Source organism: Dendrobates tinctorius, unplaced genomic scaffold, assembly GCF_039654945.1.
Source record: "Dendrobates tinctorius isolate UK_male_01 unplaced genomic scaffold, ASM3965494v1 ptg000147l, whole genome shotgun sequence".
Classification (NCBI taxonomy): domain Eukaryota; kingdom Metazoa; phylum Chordata; class Amphibia; order Anura; family Dendrobatidae; genus Dendrobates; species Dendrobates tinctorius.
In genome coordinates, this window is record NW_027361814.1 from 11,208,767 (window position 1) to 11,227,088 (window position 18,322).

At 49.3% G+C, this 18,322-nt stretch overlaps 2 protein-coding genes across 3 annotated transcripts in view; both read right to left on the bottom strand.

The window, feature by feature from the left end:
• The window catches only part of ABRAXAS2 (abraxas 2, BRISC complex subunit), a 35,570-nt gene extending 28,780 nt beyond the window's left edge, over nucleotides 1-6,790 (bottom strand). The window contains exons 1-5 of the mRNA XM_073546414.1: nucleotides 6,653-6,790; nucleotides 2,738-2,828; nucleotides 2,534-2,570; nucleotides 1,476-1,542; nucleotides 1,028-1,218 (exon numbers count right to left, since the gene is read on the bottom strand). Of these exons, the coding sequence (XP_073402515.1) occupies nucleotides 1,028-1,218; nucleotides 1,476-1,542; nucleotides 2,534-2,570; nucleotides 2,738-2,828; nucleotides 6,653-6,724 (458 nt within the window). The 5' untranslated portion in view covers nucleotides 6,725-6,790. The remainder of the gene's footprint in view (nucleotides 1-1,027; nucleotides 1,219-1,475; nucleotides 1,543-2,533; nucleotides 2,571-2,737; nucleotides 2,829-6,652) is intronic.
• Nucleotides 6,791-10,704: 3,914 nt separating this feature from the next.
• EEF1AKMT2 (EEF1A lysine methyltransferase 2) lies at nucleotides 10,705-17,871 on the bottom strand. Of its 2 annotated transcripts, XM_073546417.1 has the most exons (7): nucleotides 17,289-17,801; nucleotides 15,063-15,128; nucleotides 13,924-14,099; nucleotides 13,731-13,845; nucleotides 13,527-13,637; nucleotides 12,323-12,539; nucleotides 10,705-10,831 (listed from the first exon to the last, which is right to left on the bottom strand). In XM_073546417.1, the coding sequence occupies exons 4-7, from the start codon at nucleotides 13,827-13,829 to the stop codon at nucleotides 10,734-10,736; spliced, it is 525 nt and encodes a 174-aa protein (XP_073402518.1). In that variant the 5' UTR covers nucleotides 13,830-13,845; nucleotides 13,924-14,099; nucleotides 15,063-15,128; nucleotides 17,289-17,801; the 3' UTR covers nucleotides 10,705-10,733. The 2 variants fall into 2 exon arrangements, with proteins under 2 accessions (XP_073402518.1, XP_073402517.1); XM_073546416.1 differs by lacking the exon at nucleotides 13,924-14,099 and having other exon boundaries at nucleotides 17,289-17,871.
• Nucleotides 17,872-18,322: the final 451 nt, after the last annotated feature.

Consider the following 18,322-nt stretch of genomic DNA (forward strand, 5'->3'; position numbering starts at 1 on the left):
ACACCCCCTCATCCCAGCAGCAATGTTCCACTCCGGCCTCCTCCATCACCACCCCTGGAAAGCAATAAGACGCATGGATTATAAGATGCACCACCATTTTATTAAAAATAAAGTTTCTTTCCTATTTTTCTCCTCAAAATTTGGGGTGCGTCTTATAATCCGGAGCGTCTTATAAAGCGAAAAATACGGTAATTTCCGGTTGCTGCTGTTAAAAGCAGATGTGGGCTGTGTAACACATCTGACATTCGCAGGGAAGGAGCACTGAACTGTTTGATCACTCCATAGGTGCACCAAGCGTCTGTACTTGGTTTAAGCAGTCATTCTGTGCTCGGAGCACCCTTGTTGTGGCATATTTCCACCTACTTGTTTCCCATCTATCTCCACCATTTTCGGCTTCCTCTTAAGTCACATCTTTTAATTAAGGAAGTCGATGGGTGAAAACAAGTAGGTGAGAAGATGCACTGAACTGTTTTACCACGTCATTGGTCCAAGGGGCACATGTGCTTGGTTAGCACAGTCATTTTGTGGCTCAAGACTATACTACTGCTGCAGTCCTTCATACTCAGAATCATTCTGTATGGGGTGGCCCAGAGGTTATAGTACCCACAATTTTGATGCCACATAATAGTGTTACAACATAAAAATACTCCTTAAAAGGGTTTGCTCCTTTTCAATTACATTTTTCCCCTGGTTGCGGTTTGCCATAAAAAAAACAAACTGTGATGTACTTCAACAGGTTCACTGGTGACCCGCCACCGCGCCAAACAATCAGTGAGCTTATCGGCTTTAGCCAAAATCTAAGTAGCTGAGCCAATGCCAAACACTGGAAATAGCAGCAGAGACTCGACAGTGGGCCCAAGGAAGGCGAGTACAGTGCGTTTTTTTTTTTTTTTCTTACAAACTGCAGCCAGAGGAGAAATTTAATTGAAAATGACCAACCCCTTTAAGAAGTTTATCCAGGATTTGATCACAATGTAATCCCTTACCATATTACACATTATATTATGACTTTAGCCATTTTACCCACCTGCGGTTAGGCCTGAAGAGCACATATTCCAAGGCATGAGTGGAAGTGTTGGCTGTAGAAATGAAGCTGACGAGCAGGAAGACGAGGTCGGGTACACCCAGGAGGCGAGTCAGCTGCTTGTGCAATATCTGTTCTCTGTACGACATCTGCTGTTGGGTGTTTCTCCGGAACTTGTACCAACCGATCACGTTCTGCCAATCACAAAGACGACGGGCATTTTGGTCAGGAGAGACATAACACAGTCAATCCCCGGGAAATAATGACAAGACGTGATAACCGTAAAATAAAGCGCAATCATTAGAAAAAGAAAACTTCTATGAAGCTAAAGTCAGATAATGTGTAGCAAAGCCAAGAATCTAAATGATCTCAGCATAACACACTGCGACATTTACTGTCGATTGCTGCATACTCCACCAGGACACACGTTACCCAATATAAAGGACCTTACTTTCCGTCTGTCCTTGAGGATCCGATCAAGGCTCTCTTCATTGACGGTGCCCGTGTAATCGTAAAAGCTGTGAGAAGAACAGACGTTATAAGCAAAAGTTTATAGAGTTTCCCCCCCCCCCCCCTAGCAGTAGATGCGATAACTTGCATCCTTTTCCCAGTGAATACTGCCAGTATGACTCAACACCAGATGGATCTCAGCAAGGAAAACTACTATCCCGCTCAGCTGGGAAAAAAAAAAAAAGGTAGATCCAAAGCCTCGACAATAAGGAAACGGGCAGGTGATGTGGGAGGGCAGGACTTACCTCCTTGTTGGCCTACTTCTTCACAGTGGAGAGTTTCGTGCAGCCCACCCCCAATGAAGTCAATAGGAGTTAATTGGGGGGAGCAAATAGCGCCATAACTGAGGATACGGTTTAGATGGCAATTCCCCTAACAAGTGGCAGCGCACTTCACATCTATTGGGTCAATTACATATGGGCACATTTGACCCACCCCCTGCCTCTCTGAAACTGCTAACGAAATCCATTGTATTCTCACATTCTCGTCACCCACATTGTGCCAAAAGAAACAGAAGCCGAAAAATATACAGAAACCAAGAGATATCATCTGTCATGTAACCCCCTCCACACACACATTTAAAGAAGTTGTCCACTATTTTTTCACTGATGACCTATCTTTAGAATAGGCCATGAATGTCTGATCGGTCGGGGTCAGAAACCTGGCACCCCCCCCCACCGATCAGCTGTTATCAGTGGTGGTGGCTGGGAGTACTCGTCTGCGGAGCTGCTCTGTCTTCTGATAATGGCTGCGTCAGGGTACTACACATCCTATTGATTTGAATGGTGGGCGGATGTGCAGTACTCTGCCGTGGCCACTATCTGAAGACAGCCAGCTCCGCAATCAAGTAGTTCCAGCCGGAGAAGAGCTATTTGTCATGGGTGCAGGGTGTCGGACCCCAAACATTCAGAGATTGATGACCTATCCTAAGGATAGGCAATCAGTGACAAAGTAGTGGACAACCTCTTTAAGTCAAAAACAATAATGGGGGACGCCTACCTGAATAGATTTGTACATGGTTCATGCCTATGGATCTCTGAAAAGTAAAAAAATAAAATAAAGTAGGAAAATCAGTTAAAATCTAGTTTACAGAAGGCAACGAGGATACAGAAAATGGCACATTACACAAATGCAGAGGATGAGAAACGGGATGGGGAGCGGGCGAGGCGCTGGACGGGGAGCGGGACGAGGCTCGGGACTCACCTATGACTTGTAATAGTTCTGTGTTACTGATCTGAGAATCGCTGATTGAGAATGACTCTTCCTGTCTCACTTCCCCCAGAAGAAATCCTTCCTGCAGAAATAAAACTGATATATGTATACACATAGCATACATTGGGTATGGAAAGTATTCAGACCCCTTTAAATTTTCTACTCTTTGTTTCATTGCAGCCATTTGGTAAATTCAAAAAAGTTCATTTTTTTCTCATTAATGTACGCTCTGCACCCCATCTTGACGGGAAAAAAAAACAGAACTGTAGAAATTTTTGCAAATTTATTAAAAAAGAAAAACTGAACTATCACATGGCCATAAGTATTCAGACCCTTTCCTCAGACACTCATATTCAAGTCAGATGCTTTCCATTTTCTTGTGATCCTCCTTGAGATGGTTCTACTCCTTCATTGGAGTCCAGCAGGTGTTTAATTAAACTGATAGGACTTGATTTGTAAAGGCGCACACCTGTCTATATAAGACCTCTCAGCTCACAGTGCATGTCACACCAAATGAGAATCATGAGGTCAAAGGAACCGGCCAAGGTGCTCAGGGACAGAATTGTGGCAAGGCACAGATCTGGCCAAGGTTACAAAAGAATTTCTGCAGTACTCAAGGTTCCTAAGAGCACAGTGGCCTCCATAATCCTTAAATGGAAGAAGTTTGGAACCACCAGAAGTCTTCCTAGACCTGGCCGAACTGAGCAATCGTGGGAGAAGAGCCTTGGTGAGAGACGTAAAGAAGAACCCCAAGATCACTGTGGCTGAGCTCCACAGATGCAGTAGGGAGATGGGAGAAAGTTGCACAAAGTCAACTCTCACTGCAGCCCTCCACCAGTCGGGTCTTTATGGCAGAGTGGCCTGATGAAGCCCCTCCTCAGTGCCAGACATATGAAAGTCCGCATAGAGTTTGCTAAAAAACACATGGACTCCCAGACTATGAGAAATAAGATTCTCTGGTCTGATGAGACGAAGATAGAACTTTTTGTTGATAATTCTATGCGGTATGTGTGATGAAAACCAGGCACTGCTCATCCCCTGCCCAATACAATCCCAACATTGAAACATGGTGGTGGCAGCATCATGCTATGGGGGTGTTTTTCAGCTACAGGACAACTGGTTGCAATTAAAGGAGACATGAATGCGGCCAAGTACAGAGACATCCTGCATGAAAACCTCTTCCAGAGTGCTTTGGACCTCAGACTGGGCCAAAGGTTCACCTTCCAACAAGACAATGTCCCTAAGCACACAGCTAAAATAACAAAGGAGTGGCTTCAGAACAACTCTGACCATTCTTGACTGGCCCACCCAGAGCCCTGACCTTAACCCAATTGAACATCTCTGGAGAGACCTGAAAATGGCTGTCCACCAACGTTCACCATCCAACCTGATGGAACTAGAGAGGATCTGCAAGGAAAAATGGCAGAGGAGCCCCAAATCCAGGAGTGAGAAACTTGTAGCATCATTCCCAAGACGATTCATGGCTGTACTAGCTCAAAAGGTGCTTCTACTCAATACTGAGCAAAGGGTCTGAATACTTATGAACATGTGAGATTTGTTTTTCTTTTTGAATTTGCAAAATATTTCTACATTTCTGTTTTTTTTCTGTAAAGATGGGGTGCAGAGTGTACATTAATGAGAAAAAAGTGAACTTTTTTTGAATTTACCAAATGGCTGCAATGAAACAAAGAGTGAAAAATGTAAAGGGGTCTGAATACTTTCCATATCCACTGTAATGCATCACTGTATGACTGGTGAGAGATCAAGTCACCAGTGAGGTCAGGTCCTGATGGGGCAAAGGACAGGCTTAGTTCTGCGCCCTTCCCCATGTTTTCTCTTAGGGTATGTTTCCACACTCTGTATATGCAGCGCTTGGACGCAGCTCTGTCCAAAGCGCTGCCCCCTATGCTCGGTAATTCCGCATGTGTTCATTTAACCATGCGGAATCACCGCATCCTATACATTAGACTGTGCTACTTATCTTTCGTAGACTGAGCGTCTCCGCAAGATAAATAGACATGCTGCGGTTTATAAAGACGTGCTGCATGTGCGTATATGCGGGTCTGTCACCTGTGTCTTTGAACGCATAGTGGAGATGGGATTTCATAATATCCCCTCCACTATGCTGTAACATCCACAGCAAATACTGAACGTGGAAACATACCCTTACAGAAGAGAACCCATACCAGCAGCGTAGTGCCTTATTCTTAGGATCCCTTTAAAATGGAACGTCGTTAGCAAATACAAAGGTGCAGAAAATTAAGACTGACTGGAGAAAAAAAGCAAAAAAATCCCTGAAAAAAAATAGTCGCTATTTCTCAGTCCACATTCACTAAATTCAAAAACTTGGATGCAGAAAATGAAAAAAACATTCTGTGAACTCCCAGGAGCAGAAGCTTCATGTGACTCAGTGACGGCACCTCTTGTCTCACAGCTCTTCCATGACCTTGAATATGTATGAAGTGACTGTACAGGATGCACTGGTTATGGATTTACACAGACAGGCACACCCCGAGCCTGCAGTAAAGACGCCCTGCCTGCAATCATCAGTGCCGGCCCAAATACACACTATTCACCAGCTATCAGCAGACAGAAGCACGCAGGGTTAACATCGCCGGCCAATGCCCGCAGCACTCCCTGATGTAACCAGAAGGCAACAGTGAGGGGAGGCCGGGAACTGATGCTAAATACATACACACAGTGACGCGAAGTCACCTGCGCGCCAGCGGCGTCCTCACAGCGACGTCACCCGCGCGCCAGCGGCGTCCTCACAGCGACGTCACCCGCGCGCCAGCGGCGACCTCACAGCGACGTCACCCGCGCGCCAGCGGCGACCTCACAGCGACGTCACCCGCGCGCCAGCGGCGTCCTCACAGCGACGTCACCCGCGTGCCAGCGGCGTCCTCACAGCGACGTCACACACAGATGTCCTCACGGTGGCGTCACACACAAACACACGCCCTCACAGCGACGTCACCCGCGCGCCAGCGGCGTCCTCACAGCGACGTCACCCGCGCGCCAGCGGCGCCCTCACAGCGACGTCACCCGCGTGCCAGCGGCGTCCTCACAGCGACGTCACACACAGATGTCCTCACGGTGGCGTCACACACACACACGCCCTCACAGCGGCGACCTCACAGCGACGTCACCCGCGCGCCAGCGGCGACCTCACAGCGACGTCACCCGCGCGCCAGCGGCGACCTCACAGCGACGTCACCCGCGCGCCAGCGGCGACCTCACAGCGACGTCACCCGCGCGCCAGCGGCGACCTCACAGCGACGTCACCCGCGCGCCAGCGGCGACCTCACAGCGACGTCACCCGCGCGCCAGCGGCGACCTCACAGCGACGTCACCCGCGCGCCAGCGGCGACCTCACAGCGACGTCACCCGCGCGCCAGCGGCGTCCTCACAGCGACGTCACCTGCGCGCCAGCGGCGTCCTCACAGCGACGTCACACACACAGATGTCCTCACGGTGGCGTCACACACACACGCCCTCACAGCGACGTCACCAGCGCGCCAGCGACGTCACACACACAGATGTCCTCACGTTGGCGTCACACACACACACGCCCTCACAGCGACGTCCGCCCGCGCGCCGACGTCACATACCCCACCGTCCTTCACAGCGACGTCACACACACAGATGTCCTCACAGTGATGTCACACACACACAGGACATCCATGTGCCCCATATTCCTGTGTCCCTCATCTACCCCTCCTGGCAGAGGACACTGCAGTCAGTGATGGCTGCGCCGCCCGGGCATCACCCCGCTGTCACGCCTGCAGACCCTGATGTCTACACAGACTCCCGGCTCCGGGGCCGCCCTGCTCCCTGTCATCACCCCGAGCAGTCACTTCATCCCCGGTGCCGGCCAGCAGCTTCGCTCTCCCCCTCCGCACTTACGTGATCAGCCCCGCTATTAGCGCTGTGATAACACAAGGAACTGAACGTATAACCCGAAATGGAAGCCGCCATGATGGTAAGCCCGCTCCCTCCCACCGCGCAGCGCGCCGCCGCCCTGACATGACGTCACACGCACGACACTCCGGGGAATTCTGGGAGCTGTAGTCAGCGGCGCTGCCTGTCACTGCTACTCACAACCCTAACCCTAGAGCCTGCTGTGCTGAGACTTGTGGTGCTGCTAGTGTTGAGCGCCACAAACTGCAGCAGGGATTGTTCTTCTGACGCTGTAATGACGTCAATGGAAAATCCATCGCTCCTGTGTAATAGTAACCTCTTCATGGCTGGATATTTTTCCACTTTTCCCCCACCCCTCTTCTTTTCTTCTTATTTATTTATATAGCACCCTTGATTCCATGGTGCTGTCTATCTTTTTTTCCGGTGACCTAGCAGTAAGCTAATACAAGGTCTCCTATTGGACCATCAGCACGAGCTCACTGACGGATTCTCAGTCAACTCTTTTTGCAGCCAGCAACACACAAGACATAGAAGGCAAACGGTGCAACATTATTAAGAGTTATTATGAGAGTTTTGTAATCCTGTAGTGTACAGCTTAGTGCCATGGTTACCAGCCACCTAAGAGGTCGCCTAGCCAAAGAGTGCGCAATTGCAGGCTGATTGCCATTGAGCCGGCTGCATTCATCCACCTCAGTTCCCCAGCGCTTGCCGATTGCAAGTAGCTTCCAAACCCCTGCTCTTCCCCGGTCTATTTATCTGCCGTCCAGTGCACTGATATCAGAACGCTCTCACTTGGAGTACAGATGATGGCAGTGATGTGTCAGCTCTTCACTCCTCTGAGTGTTGTGCTTATCAGAACAATCTCTTGCTGCTGCTGCAGCGTATCCCCAGAGTTAGGCCGGTTTCACACGTCCTGATATTTCCAGTACCTTAAAAATCGGTACCGGAGACATCCAAGTCTGTGTGTCAATTTGTCGCATCCGTGTGCTGTCTGTGTCTTTAAACAATTTGTTTCAGTGTTAACCCTATGACTTTTAAAACGCACACAGACGCCATCCGTGTGCGGTACTTGTTTACCCAGACCCCATGACTTGTATGGGTCCATGTGATCCGTGCTGTTGCTCGAAAATGGACGTTAGCGTGTTTTGCACAGAGACACACGGTCCGTGAAAACACGCTGACGTACATAGACCCTTTCATTTGAATGGGTCTACGTGTGTCAGTGTCTCCAGTACCTGAAAAAACTGTCACCACACGTACCGGAGACACTGACGTGTGCACACACCCTTAGGGAGATGGGCTGAGCTGACCCATCACTGCCAGCACCTGTACTCCATATATGTACATTCTGCTATATGCAGAAAAATAGACTGGGAAGAAGCAGGGGATTGGAAGTTTGGATGTCTTGTAAATGCAATTATTTGTTTTGTTTGTACAGGAATGAGGACAAATTCTCTAATAAAGTGATGTGCAAAGTTCCAGAACTTGGTGCCGGCTGTAAGACACATCTGTTACCTGCTATGGCGGCTCCTGAGCCCACTCCATGGCATCTGCCACACATGTACATCCCCAGCTGACAGCTGCACGCGCCGCACTATGTGGGCTAATGCTAGGGCAACATGGACATTTGAGGATGTGCACCATATTGCAACAAGATTTAAAGAAAAATAAAAATACCGTTAGGTCATTATGTGTAAGTAAATGTGAATTATTCTTTGTATTGTGAATGGTATTACACTGTATATCTTCACAACCTGTACAATTAGTTATGAGCCAGCGATGGGACAGGGCCTTTAAGTTAAAGTATAAGGGTATGTCACACGGTCAGTACTGACAGCGCTTTGGACGCAGCTCCGCCGGCTGTTGTACGCACAGTGATTCCGCATGTGTTCAGTGAATCACCGCCTCCTATACACTGTGCTATTTATCTTGCGGAGACTGAACGTCTCTGCACAATAGACATGCTGCGGTCTAGAAAGACGCACCACATGTCCGGTTTCGGGCGTCCCTGCACGCATATATTACATATGCTATAACATCTGGACGCTGTGGCTGTGTGCAGCGTCCAATCCACAGCAAATACTGACCGTGCCGTGGCAAAACACCCTAAGGGTGTGTACACACGATCAGGAATAGCTCAGGATTTCATGCAAGTGAAATCTGCTCCACATCTGCATGAGGTCACTGGCAGGTCACCTGCGTTTTTTTCATTGCATGCGTTTTTTTTTGGTCACTTGAAATAAAGCTAATTGAAAGTTGGCTTCAGGGAAGGAAAAAAAAAAAAGTGATTTCCTGTTTGCAGATATATTGGGGTATGTTCCCACGGTCAGTAAACGCTACAGGATGGATGCTGAGTACATCCGCAGTGTCCAGCTGTTACAGCATAGTGGATGGGATTTCAAGGAATCCCATGCCAACTATGTGTGCACCGATGCCAGCGGCTCAGCCGCAGAGACAGACATGGGGTGCGTCTTTCCAGACTGCAGCATGTCAGTTTATATAGCTGTGTAAATTACCCATACACTTTCATAAGATGCGCTAAAACCACATTATCTTCTTAGTCACATGTCTATTAAGTGCCAGAACGCAGCTCACTACACATGGGTACCAATCTTGTGACACAGCCAGACGTATATGACACAGGAAGTGGAGGAAAGCACAGACAGGTCTCCTCCTTTATAATTTTTAAAAAAATAGCGTGGGGTCCCCCAATATTTCTTAACCAGCCAGAGGAAAGCAGACTACTGGGACTGGTATTTCAGGCTGGTAAGGATCCAATATCCGTGAACCTTACCAGTCTGATAACACCAGGTCGCAGCAGTCTGCTTACCTTGGCTGGTTAGCAAAAATAGTGGGATCCCCTTCCAAAAAAAAATAGCTTGGGGTCCCCCTATTTTTGTTAACCAGCCAAGGAAAAAGTAGACAGTTGTGACCTGGTATTCTCAGGCTGGTGAGGCCCATGGATTTTGGCCCTCACCAGCCTAAAAATAGCAGCCCGCAGCCACCCCAAAATTGACACATCCAAAGATGCGCCAACTGTGGTACTTTACCCGGCTCTTCCCACTTGCCCTGTAGAGGTGGCAAGTGGGGTAATATTTGTGGGGTTGATGTCACCTTTGTGTTGTCAGGTGACATCAAGCCCACTGATTAGTAATAGAGCAGCGTCTATAAGATCATCCATTACTAATCCTATAGTTATATGGTAAATAGAGACACAGCCAGAATAAAGTCCTTTATTGAAATAATGACAGACTCCTTTAATAGATCTTAATTAAACCATACTGCATCGCCTATTCCACCGACATCCTCATTCTCCTGTAAGAGAAATAAATTAAAAAGGCAACAACATCCTTACCTGTCCGCTGAGAAGATATACATACTGTCCCACGATGAGTCCAGCTCTGCTACATCTGGATGCCTTTGGCTGAACGGTGGCATTATGCCACCATCCAGACACAGCAGAGCTTGAAGATGATGACCACTGATGATCGCAGTCAACTCGGTCCCCAGCGGTCACGTGCACGGCTGTTCTCGCAGGAATCTCAGGACCTATAATGGATATGGGATTTTATGAAATCCCATCCACTATACTGTAACATCCGGCTGCTGCGGGTTTGACGCTGCAGATGTCCGGAGCGTACAACCCACAGCGTTTCCTGACCGTAGGAACATACCCTAAAGGATTCATTTTACATTCTTGATAATATATATATGGACCATTGCATTTTAATGGATTTATGAATAAAAAGAAAAATTTTTTTTAACAGCATCCTGGATTGCTCACGTTATTGCTGGACTTTGCTTTGTCGTTGTTTTTATATATATATATATATATATATATATATATATACACACACACACACACCATCTAAACAATTCTCGCAGTGAGAAGGCTGCGTTCAGGCAAATCGTAGTCATCAATAGTTCATGTCTTTACTGTCGTTAACCACAGACTCGGAGCTAAACCTACTTTATTAGGTGTCAGTTTCCGTCATATTGGTAGAGTCAGAAGAATATAATATCCACTACATGTAATGATCAGTCCATGGTGATTTTATTTTTAAGATCAAGACCTCCTTCTGAAAACAAGAGCTGTGACGCTGTGACCCGAATGTCCCCCAAAACTGAAGGTAGGAGTGGGCAGTTCATCCGTCATTTCAAATTCTACAAAAAATGAAAAAAAAATAAATAAAATCAATGACAAAGTACATGAGACCAAACCCTCAGTTGTGGTGTGGTCATAGTGACATCATCATGTCTACAGTCCTGTGCGCTCACCACGTCCAATAGTTTCATACAGTGCTGCAGTCATCTGTTGATATGACCGATGCAATGATATCAGTACGGACCATGTGCATAAAGTGCAGCACAGATTCATCTCCACTAAAAGCCCAGATCCTGAGACCAGGAACAGAGCAGACATTTATAGGATGTTTCATAATAACATTGCACTACTGTAGCCAACGTATTATATATTTTAGGAGTCAGTCCGTTTTAGATCAACTCCACCAAAATGGACACTGGCTCCGACTCCACAGCCCTGGCTGCCCTTCAGCCATACAGAGATCTGACCTCCTCTAATGTTGCTGTACTTTCCAGAGCCGGAATCTGATGGCTACGGTGACAGACTTCGGGAAGTGCAGAAATGCCAGTTGTCAGAGACTATCAATATGTAACATGCACAAGACTGCCCCCTAGTGACCTCCTCCAGGACTACACCACTAATGCTGGGTGTGTGATCAGACGTCGGCGCTGCTCTGACATTTCTTACACTGGAAATGTCACCTGATCTTGTAAGGAAGCAGGTATTAGTTTTAAGCCCTTTTCATTTTTACATTGTACTTCCGCCATTGCTTTTGGGTTCCGTCTCTACATCATTTGTTGGTCAGTATAATTACAGCAATGGCAAACGTGTGGGTGTGTAAATATAACTTTTATTATTATTTTAGTGGTTTAAAAAGAAAAATCAGAACTTTTTCCAAGACTTGTAAACTTTTTTTCTTTCTTTTGTCAATTGACTTCTGTGAGGACTTTTGCTTTTTTTGGCGTGGTGTGCTATAATTTGTATAGGTACCATTTTGGGGTACATCTGATGGTCTGACCGCATTGCGTTTTTTAGGGGAGGCATCTTATTTATCTTTACAGCATTTAAAATTTAATATTTTGAAAGATTGCACTTTTGCAGACAAGTCAATACCGAGTATTTTATTTTTGTGATTTTTTTTTTTTTTTAAATTCATTATTTTTCTGGATAAAAAAAAAAAAAAAAATTATATTTTGTTATATTTCAATTTATTTCTATAATTGCCCCTAGGAACCTTGTACAATATACTGTAATACTTGAGCATTGTATTATATAGTAAATATCACGGTCTCCGGGCTGTGGTTGGGTGTCACAGGAGTACCAAGATGGCATCGGAACCACGTGTTCTTGTTGGGGGACTAGGAGGCCAAATACACATCCCACTGGGCTCACCCCACATAAATGTTCATGTCAGAGACGGACAGTGGTTAATCAGCAGTGATCAGAGTTAGCTCTGATCGCTGATGTTAGAGTCAGGTGCAGTGCGAGGTGCAGATGCAACATAGACCCGACACGTCGCAGACATTGACGGAAGAGAAGAGAACATGTAGCACCTGATGAACGGTACTTACCATTTCCAAACTGTTGGAGCAGTTCATCTTTGGTCCAGTTGCAGGAAGTTATGATGAAACGACCATTTGGTTTTAATATTCTGCATAGTGACTGGATATACAGACTGCGTTTTAATTCGGCACACCTGGGATCCAGACTCACGGCATCGAAGGTGCCCTTATCCAGACCGATGTCGTACTGCTCTGGAGGACTGAAGGAACCTAGGAAATCTGCAACCTAAAACCAGACATCAGTACACACACCAGGACAAGCAAACAATGGAACAGGAGGCTTCCAAAAGACAAAACCTAAAGGTTTAGGACATATGGACATCAATGAGGTGGGGGGTTCCCTGCTCGAGACCCCTACATTAACCAGAATGGAGAACAGGTGGACTCACACTGTCCTTGTATCACAAGTATCACCATTTGTCCGACTGGTCACTATGTAACACTACGGGGAGCTGAACACTTGCAGCCCAGTTTCTCCCAAGATTAAAGAGGTTGTGCGGTGAAGAGTATCAGCTAGCCTCAGGATAAGTGATCACTCGATCGGAGAGTTTCCAACAGATGGAAGCAGCTCCGATTACCAGAACCAGTGGGAATGGTTTCCCCCGTGAGATTGGAGCCAGCAGTGAGCGTGCTCGACCGACTCTCTTTTTGGCTTTTTCCATCAGACCCATGGACAATCAATGCCGCACTTATCGGGCATCGGACCTGCAACTCTACTCCATAACGGGATAAAAGTTCCCCGTTTTGCCATTCAGTATGGGTCCGAGCGGTCGGATCCCGACCAATCAATAGGTGTTAATGTTTTTCACCAGAAAACCCCTTTAATGCATACTACTGGAGATTCCTATTTAGGGAGTAACCTGTAATCAGGCAATTTTTGTGGGAACCCTAGTGACCTCACAGGATTGTAAAAGGTGCCAGCTCAGGTAGAGGCACGCAAGTGGAACTGAGCTCTGCAAACACTGAAGCTTCACTACAATCCCTCCAGGGCCTTTCACACGGTGATATCACAACTTAGCTTTTCATTGGCACAACCTAAAGAAACAACCTGAGAGATGTGAGCAAAGTACAGGCTCGAGATCGGAGAAACCAAGCAAGCACTACATGGAGTTTTATATCTGAGTTTTTCATACCGACGCTGCACAAGGATGCAAGAGCACTGGAAAAACGTCATTCCTGGTGAAAGTTATATATCAATTCTCCAATCTCTCACCTGTAGGTTCACACTTCGAGACAATCCTTCCTTTTCACATATGTTTTTTGCGAGTGCTATAGCATCTGAACAGTAGTCGATACCCGTGAGATTGCTGTAGCCCGACTTTGCCTGTAGAACAATCATAATTATACAGCAAATGTCTGATCAATACAGAGTTTATTATTCGGTTTATTCCCAATTAATACATGCCATACCACTCACCAATTCCACCAGTAGCATGCCATTTCCTGTGCCAATGTCCACTATTGAGGCTGTTGGCGGCACCTTCTGTGCATTCATCCATCGAACAACCCGGGTCATACTACCTTCTCCAAACCTGTTAAAGAAAAGGCAGATTTAACATACTTCAACATGTCTTGCAATTGAATTTCATTAAAAATTTTGTACCGCTTGCCTGATATAGCCTATACTTTATTGCTGGCTGTAGAATGAGTTAACTGAGAATCCATCAGTAAGCCTGATACAACGGTCTGACAGGGAGTTTGCAACGCTCTTATTGGTCTTTTTCTGGGCTCCTCTCAGCTGATTTATGACCACAGACCACATAACACGTGCAGGGACATAAAGAGTCTGTAAAAGACAAACGGTGCAAGATTTTTAATCATACCCAATTGCAAAAATAATAAAACCCAAATACAAACATTGAATTAAAACAAATATTACCCCAAAAGGTGGCTACCACTTTAAGAACTTCTAATACCATATAAAGTCCATATTGCTCCATATTATAAAGCATTCCTTTCTAGTAGCATAGGTTAAGGGGGAAATCCTATGGCTCTGCTGCAGATAGCGATGACGCTCGCCGAGTACACCGACGTGCAGCAACACAGGGTACAGTGCCGTGATGCAGAAGAATGGCGACGATGGTTCTGTGCACTACATCACTATTCAGAGGGGATAAATTAGGCTCACTAAGGGAGCGGATGGGTCTGACTACATTTATGGGTCAGGTCTGGTGTCTTATAATATAAAGATCCTATAATACATTAAAAGGGGTTTCCAGTGAAAATAACTTATAATTTATCCAGATGATCAGTAATAATTTATTGATCGATGGGCATCTGAACTATTCAGCAGTAAGGGGAACTTTTATCTTGGTCAGGTCATGTTCACACGTTCAGTATTTTACATCAGTATTTGTAAGCCAAAACCAGGAGAGGGTGAAGAATACAGAAGTGGTGACAGGTTTCTATTATACTTTACCGCTAAGGGTACGTGCGCACGATAAGATAAGAATTCCCTGTTCTGCTGATCGGTGCAGGTCCCAGAGGTCGGACCACCACCGATCGGCAAGTTATCAAAAGTCCTATGGATACTTATACTGGACAACCCCTTTAAGCCAGACATCCTGAGTTCCCTTGCATTTTTACCACTGATACAGTATCACCTCCTTTGTGCTCCGTCAGGGGGGGGGGGGGGGGGGGGGGGGAGTACAGCATTATATCCCTGATTGTTGTGAGTGCAGTGTTCCTGACTTGTATTTCATGTGAACGAGGACTATACCGAGGACGGCTCCATCATGACCCCACTCACCAGATCTCGCCTTCATCGCCGCAGTCCTGGAAGGTCTTCAGTTCACGGCTGTACACGGCGTCCCAACTAGACAGGAACACAGAAGAAAGAGCTGAGTCTCCGGTACCACACTGAGCGTATACGGACTGTATCCCACCCAAATACCATCGCCCCATGGTTATAGGTGTCCAAGGATGCCCCAACAGCTGTACTCCCAGCGGTCGGGCTGGGAGTCGCGGTGTCTCTCTGCGGTCGGGCTGGGAGTCGCGGTGTCTCTCTGCGGTCGGGCTGGGAGTCGCGGTGTCTCTCTGCGGTCGGGCTGGGAGTCGCGGTGTCTCTCTGCGGTCGGGCTGGGAGTCGCGGTGTCTCTCTGCGGTCGGGCTGGGAGTCGCGGTGTCTCTCTGCGGTCGGGCTGGGAGTCGCGGTGTCTCTCTGCGGTCGGGCTGGGAGTGGCGGTGTCTCTCTGCGGTCGGGCTGGGAGTGGCGGTGTCTCTCTGCGGTCGGGCTGGGAGTGGCGGTGTCTCTCTGCGGTCGGGCTGGGAGTGGCGGTGTCTCTCTGCGGTCGGGCTGGGAGTGGCGGTGTCTCTCTGCGGTCGGGCTGGGAGTGGCGGTGTCTCTCTGCGGTCGGGCTGGGAGTGGCGGTGTCTCTCTGCGGTCGGGCTGGGAGTGGCGGTGTCTCTCTGCGGTCGGGCTGGGAGTGGCGGTGTCTCTCTGCGGTCGGGCTGGGAGTCGCGGTGTCTCTCTGCGGTCGGGCTGGGAGTGGCGGTGTCTCTCTGCGGTCGGGCTGGGAGTGGCGGTGTCTCTCTGCGGTCGGGCTGGGAGTGGCGGTGTCTCTCTGCGGTCGGGCTGGGAGTGGCGGTGTCTCTCTGCGGTCGGGCTGGGAGTCGCGGTGTCTCTCTGCGGTCGGGCTGGGAGTCGCGGTGTCTCTCTGCGGTCGGGCTGGGAGTCGCGGTGTCTCTCTGCGGTCGGGCTGGGAGTGGCGGTGTCTCTCTGCGGTCGGGCTGGGAGTGGCGGTGTCTCTCTGCGGTCGGGCTGGGAGTGGCGGTGTCTCTCTGCGGTCGGGCTGGGAGTGGCGGTGTCTCTCTGCGGTCGGGCTGGGAGTGGCGGTGTCTCTCTGCGGTCGGGCTGGGAGTGGCGGTGTCTCTGCGGTCGGGCTGGGAGTCGCGGTGTCTCTCTGCGGTCGGGCTGGGAGTCGCGGTGTCTCTCTGCGGTCGGGCTGGGAGTGGCGGTGTCTCTCTGCGGTCAGGCTGGGAGTGGCGGTGTCTCTGCGGTCGGGCTGGGAGTGGCGGTGTCTCTGCGGTCGGGCTGGGAGTCGCGGTGTCTCTCTGCGGTCAGGCTGGGAGTTGTGGTGTCTCTCTGCGGTCAGGCTGGGAGTTGTGGTGTCTCTCTGCGGTCAGGCTGGGAGTGGCGGTGTCTCTCTGCGGTCGGGCTGGGAGTGGCGGTGTCTCTCTGCGGTCGGGCTGGGAGTGGCGGTGTCTCTCTGCGGTCGGGCTGGGAGTGGCGGTGTCTCTCTGCGGTCGGGCTGGGAGTGGCGGTGTCTCTCTGCGGTCGGGCTGGGAGTGGCGGTGTCTCTCTGCGGTCGGGCTGGGAGTGGCGGTGTCTCTCTGCGGTCGGGCTGGGAGTGGCGGTGTCTCTCTGCGGTCGGGCTGGGAGTCGCGGTGTCTCTCTGCGGTCGGGCTGGGAGTCGCGGTGTCTCTCTGCGGTCGGGCTGGGAGTCGCGGTGTCTCTCTGCGGTCGGGCTGGGAGTCGCGGTGTCTCTCTGCGGTCGGGCTGGGAGTCGCGGTGTCTCTCTGCGGTCGGGCTGGGAGTGGCGGTGTCTCTCTGCGGTCGGGCTGGGAGTGGCGGTGTCTCTCTGCGGTCGGGCTGGGAGTGGCGGTGTCTCTGCGGTCGGGCTGGGAGTGGCGGTGTCTCTCTGCGGTCGGGCTGGGAGTGGCGGTGTCTCTATGCGGTCGGGCTGGGAGTGGCGGTGTCTCTCTGCGGTCGGGCTGGGAGTGGCGGTGTCTCTGCGGTCGGGCTGGGAGTCGCGGTGTCTCTCTGCGGTCGGGCTGGGAGTCGCGGTGTCTCTCTGCGGTCAGGCTGGGAGTTGTGGTGTCTCTCTGCGGTCAGGCTGGGAGTTGTGGTGTGGCAGAGAACACCCAGCACTGCTCTACAGCATAAGAACTTCCTATGACTCCTGCCGTCTCCCATGTGCGGCCTATGCAGGTATCAGATCAGTATGGCGCCCCCCTGTGGCTCTCATGTACTCACTGCTCTTTAGTCCCCAAAGCTGAAGGCGAGAAATCCTCCTCACTCATCTCTGAGCAGCAATATGGAGCTGCAGCGGCCGGGTGCGCGCTGGTGACGTCATCACCATGTGACCAGCACGTGTGGGGGAGGAGTCAGGTGCTGAGCACGGAACGAAGCAGGAAAATTTGGCAAGCTGTAGTTCTGCAGTGCTGGGCAGAGGGCTGTGCAACAGAGCTGTGTTTAGTGTGCATGCAGCAGTGCTGTGTTTGTCTGATGTGGATGCAGCAGAGCTGTGTTTGTCTGATGTGGATGCAGCAGAGCTGTGTTTGTCTGATGTGGATGCAGCAGAGCTGTGTTTGTCTGATGTGGATGCAGCAGAGCTGTGTTTGTCTGGTGTGCATGCAACAGTGTTGTATTTGGTGTGCATGCAGCAGAGCTGTGTCTGATGTGCATACAACAGTGTTGTGTTTGGTGTGCATACAGCAGACTCTGGTGTGCATGCAGCAGAGCTGTGTTTGTCTGATGTGCATGCAGCAGAGCTGTGTTTGTCTGATGTGCATGAGCAGAGCTGTGATTTATCCACTTCTTGCAGCCAATTTTCATTTGTTCACCTTTCTCCCCCTTTCCTTCCAAGAGCCACAACCTATGTTATTTTTCCACGTCGTAGTTTTGTATGAAACCATTAACATTACAATATAATGTCCTGGAAAAAAAATTCCAAGTGCAGTGAAATAAAAATGATGATGCTCCAGGTCAAGTGAGACAAGGAGGAGGATGAGGGCTGCACTCTAAGGCTGTGTGCCCACGATGCGATTTTTTAGCGTTTTTGCTGCGATTTTCGGCGCGAAAGCGTTTAAAAATCGTGTACAGAACGCCCCCCATGCATTCCTATGGCATTCCGCACATGCTGTGCTAATGCTGCGCTTTTTTCCGCGGCGGAATCGCATCGCGGAAAAAATCGCAGCATGGTCATTCTTTTGTGCGGAATCGCAAAGAATTGCCGCGATTCCGCACCCATAGGAATGCATGAGAACCGCTAACTTCCCGCATGTGGC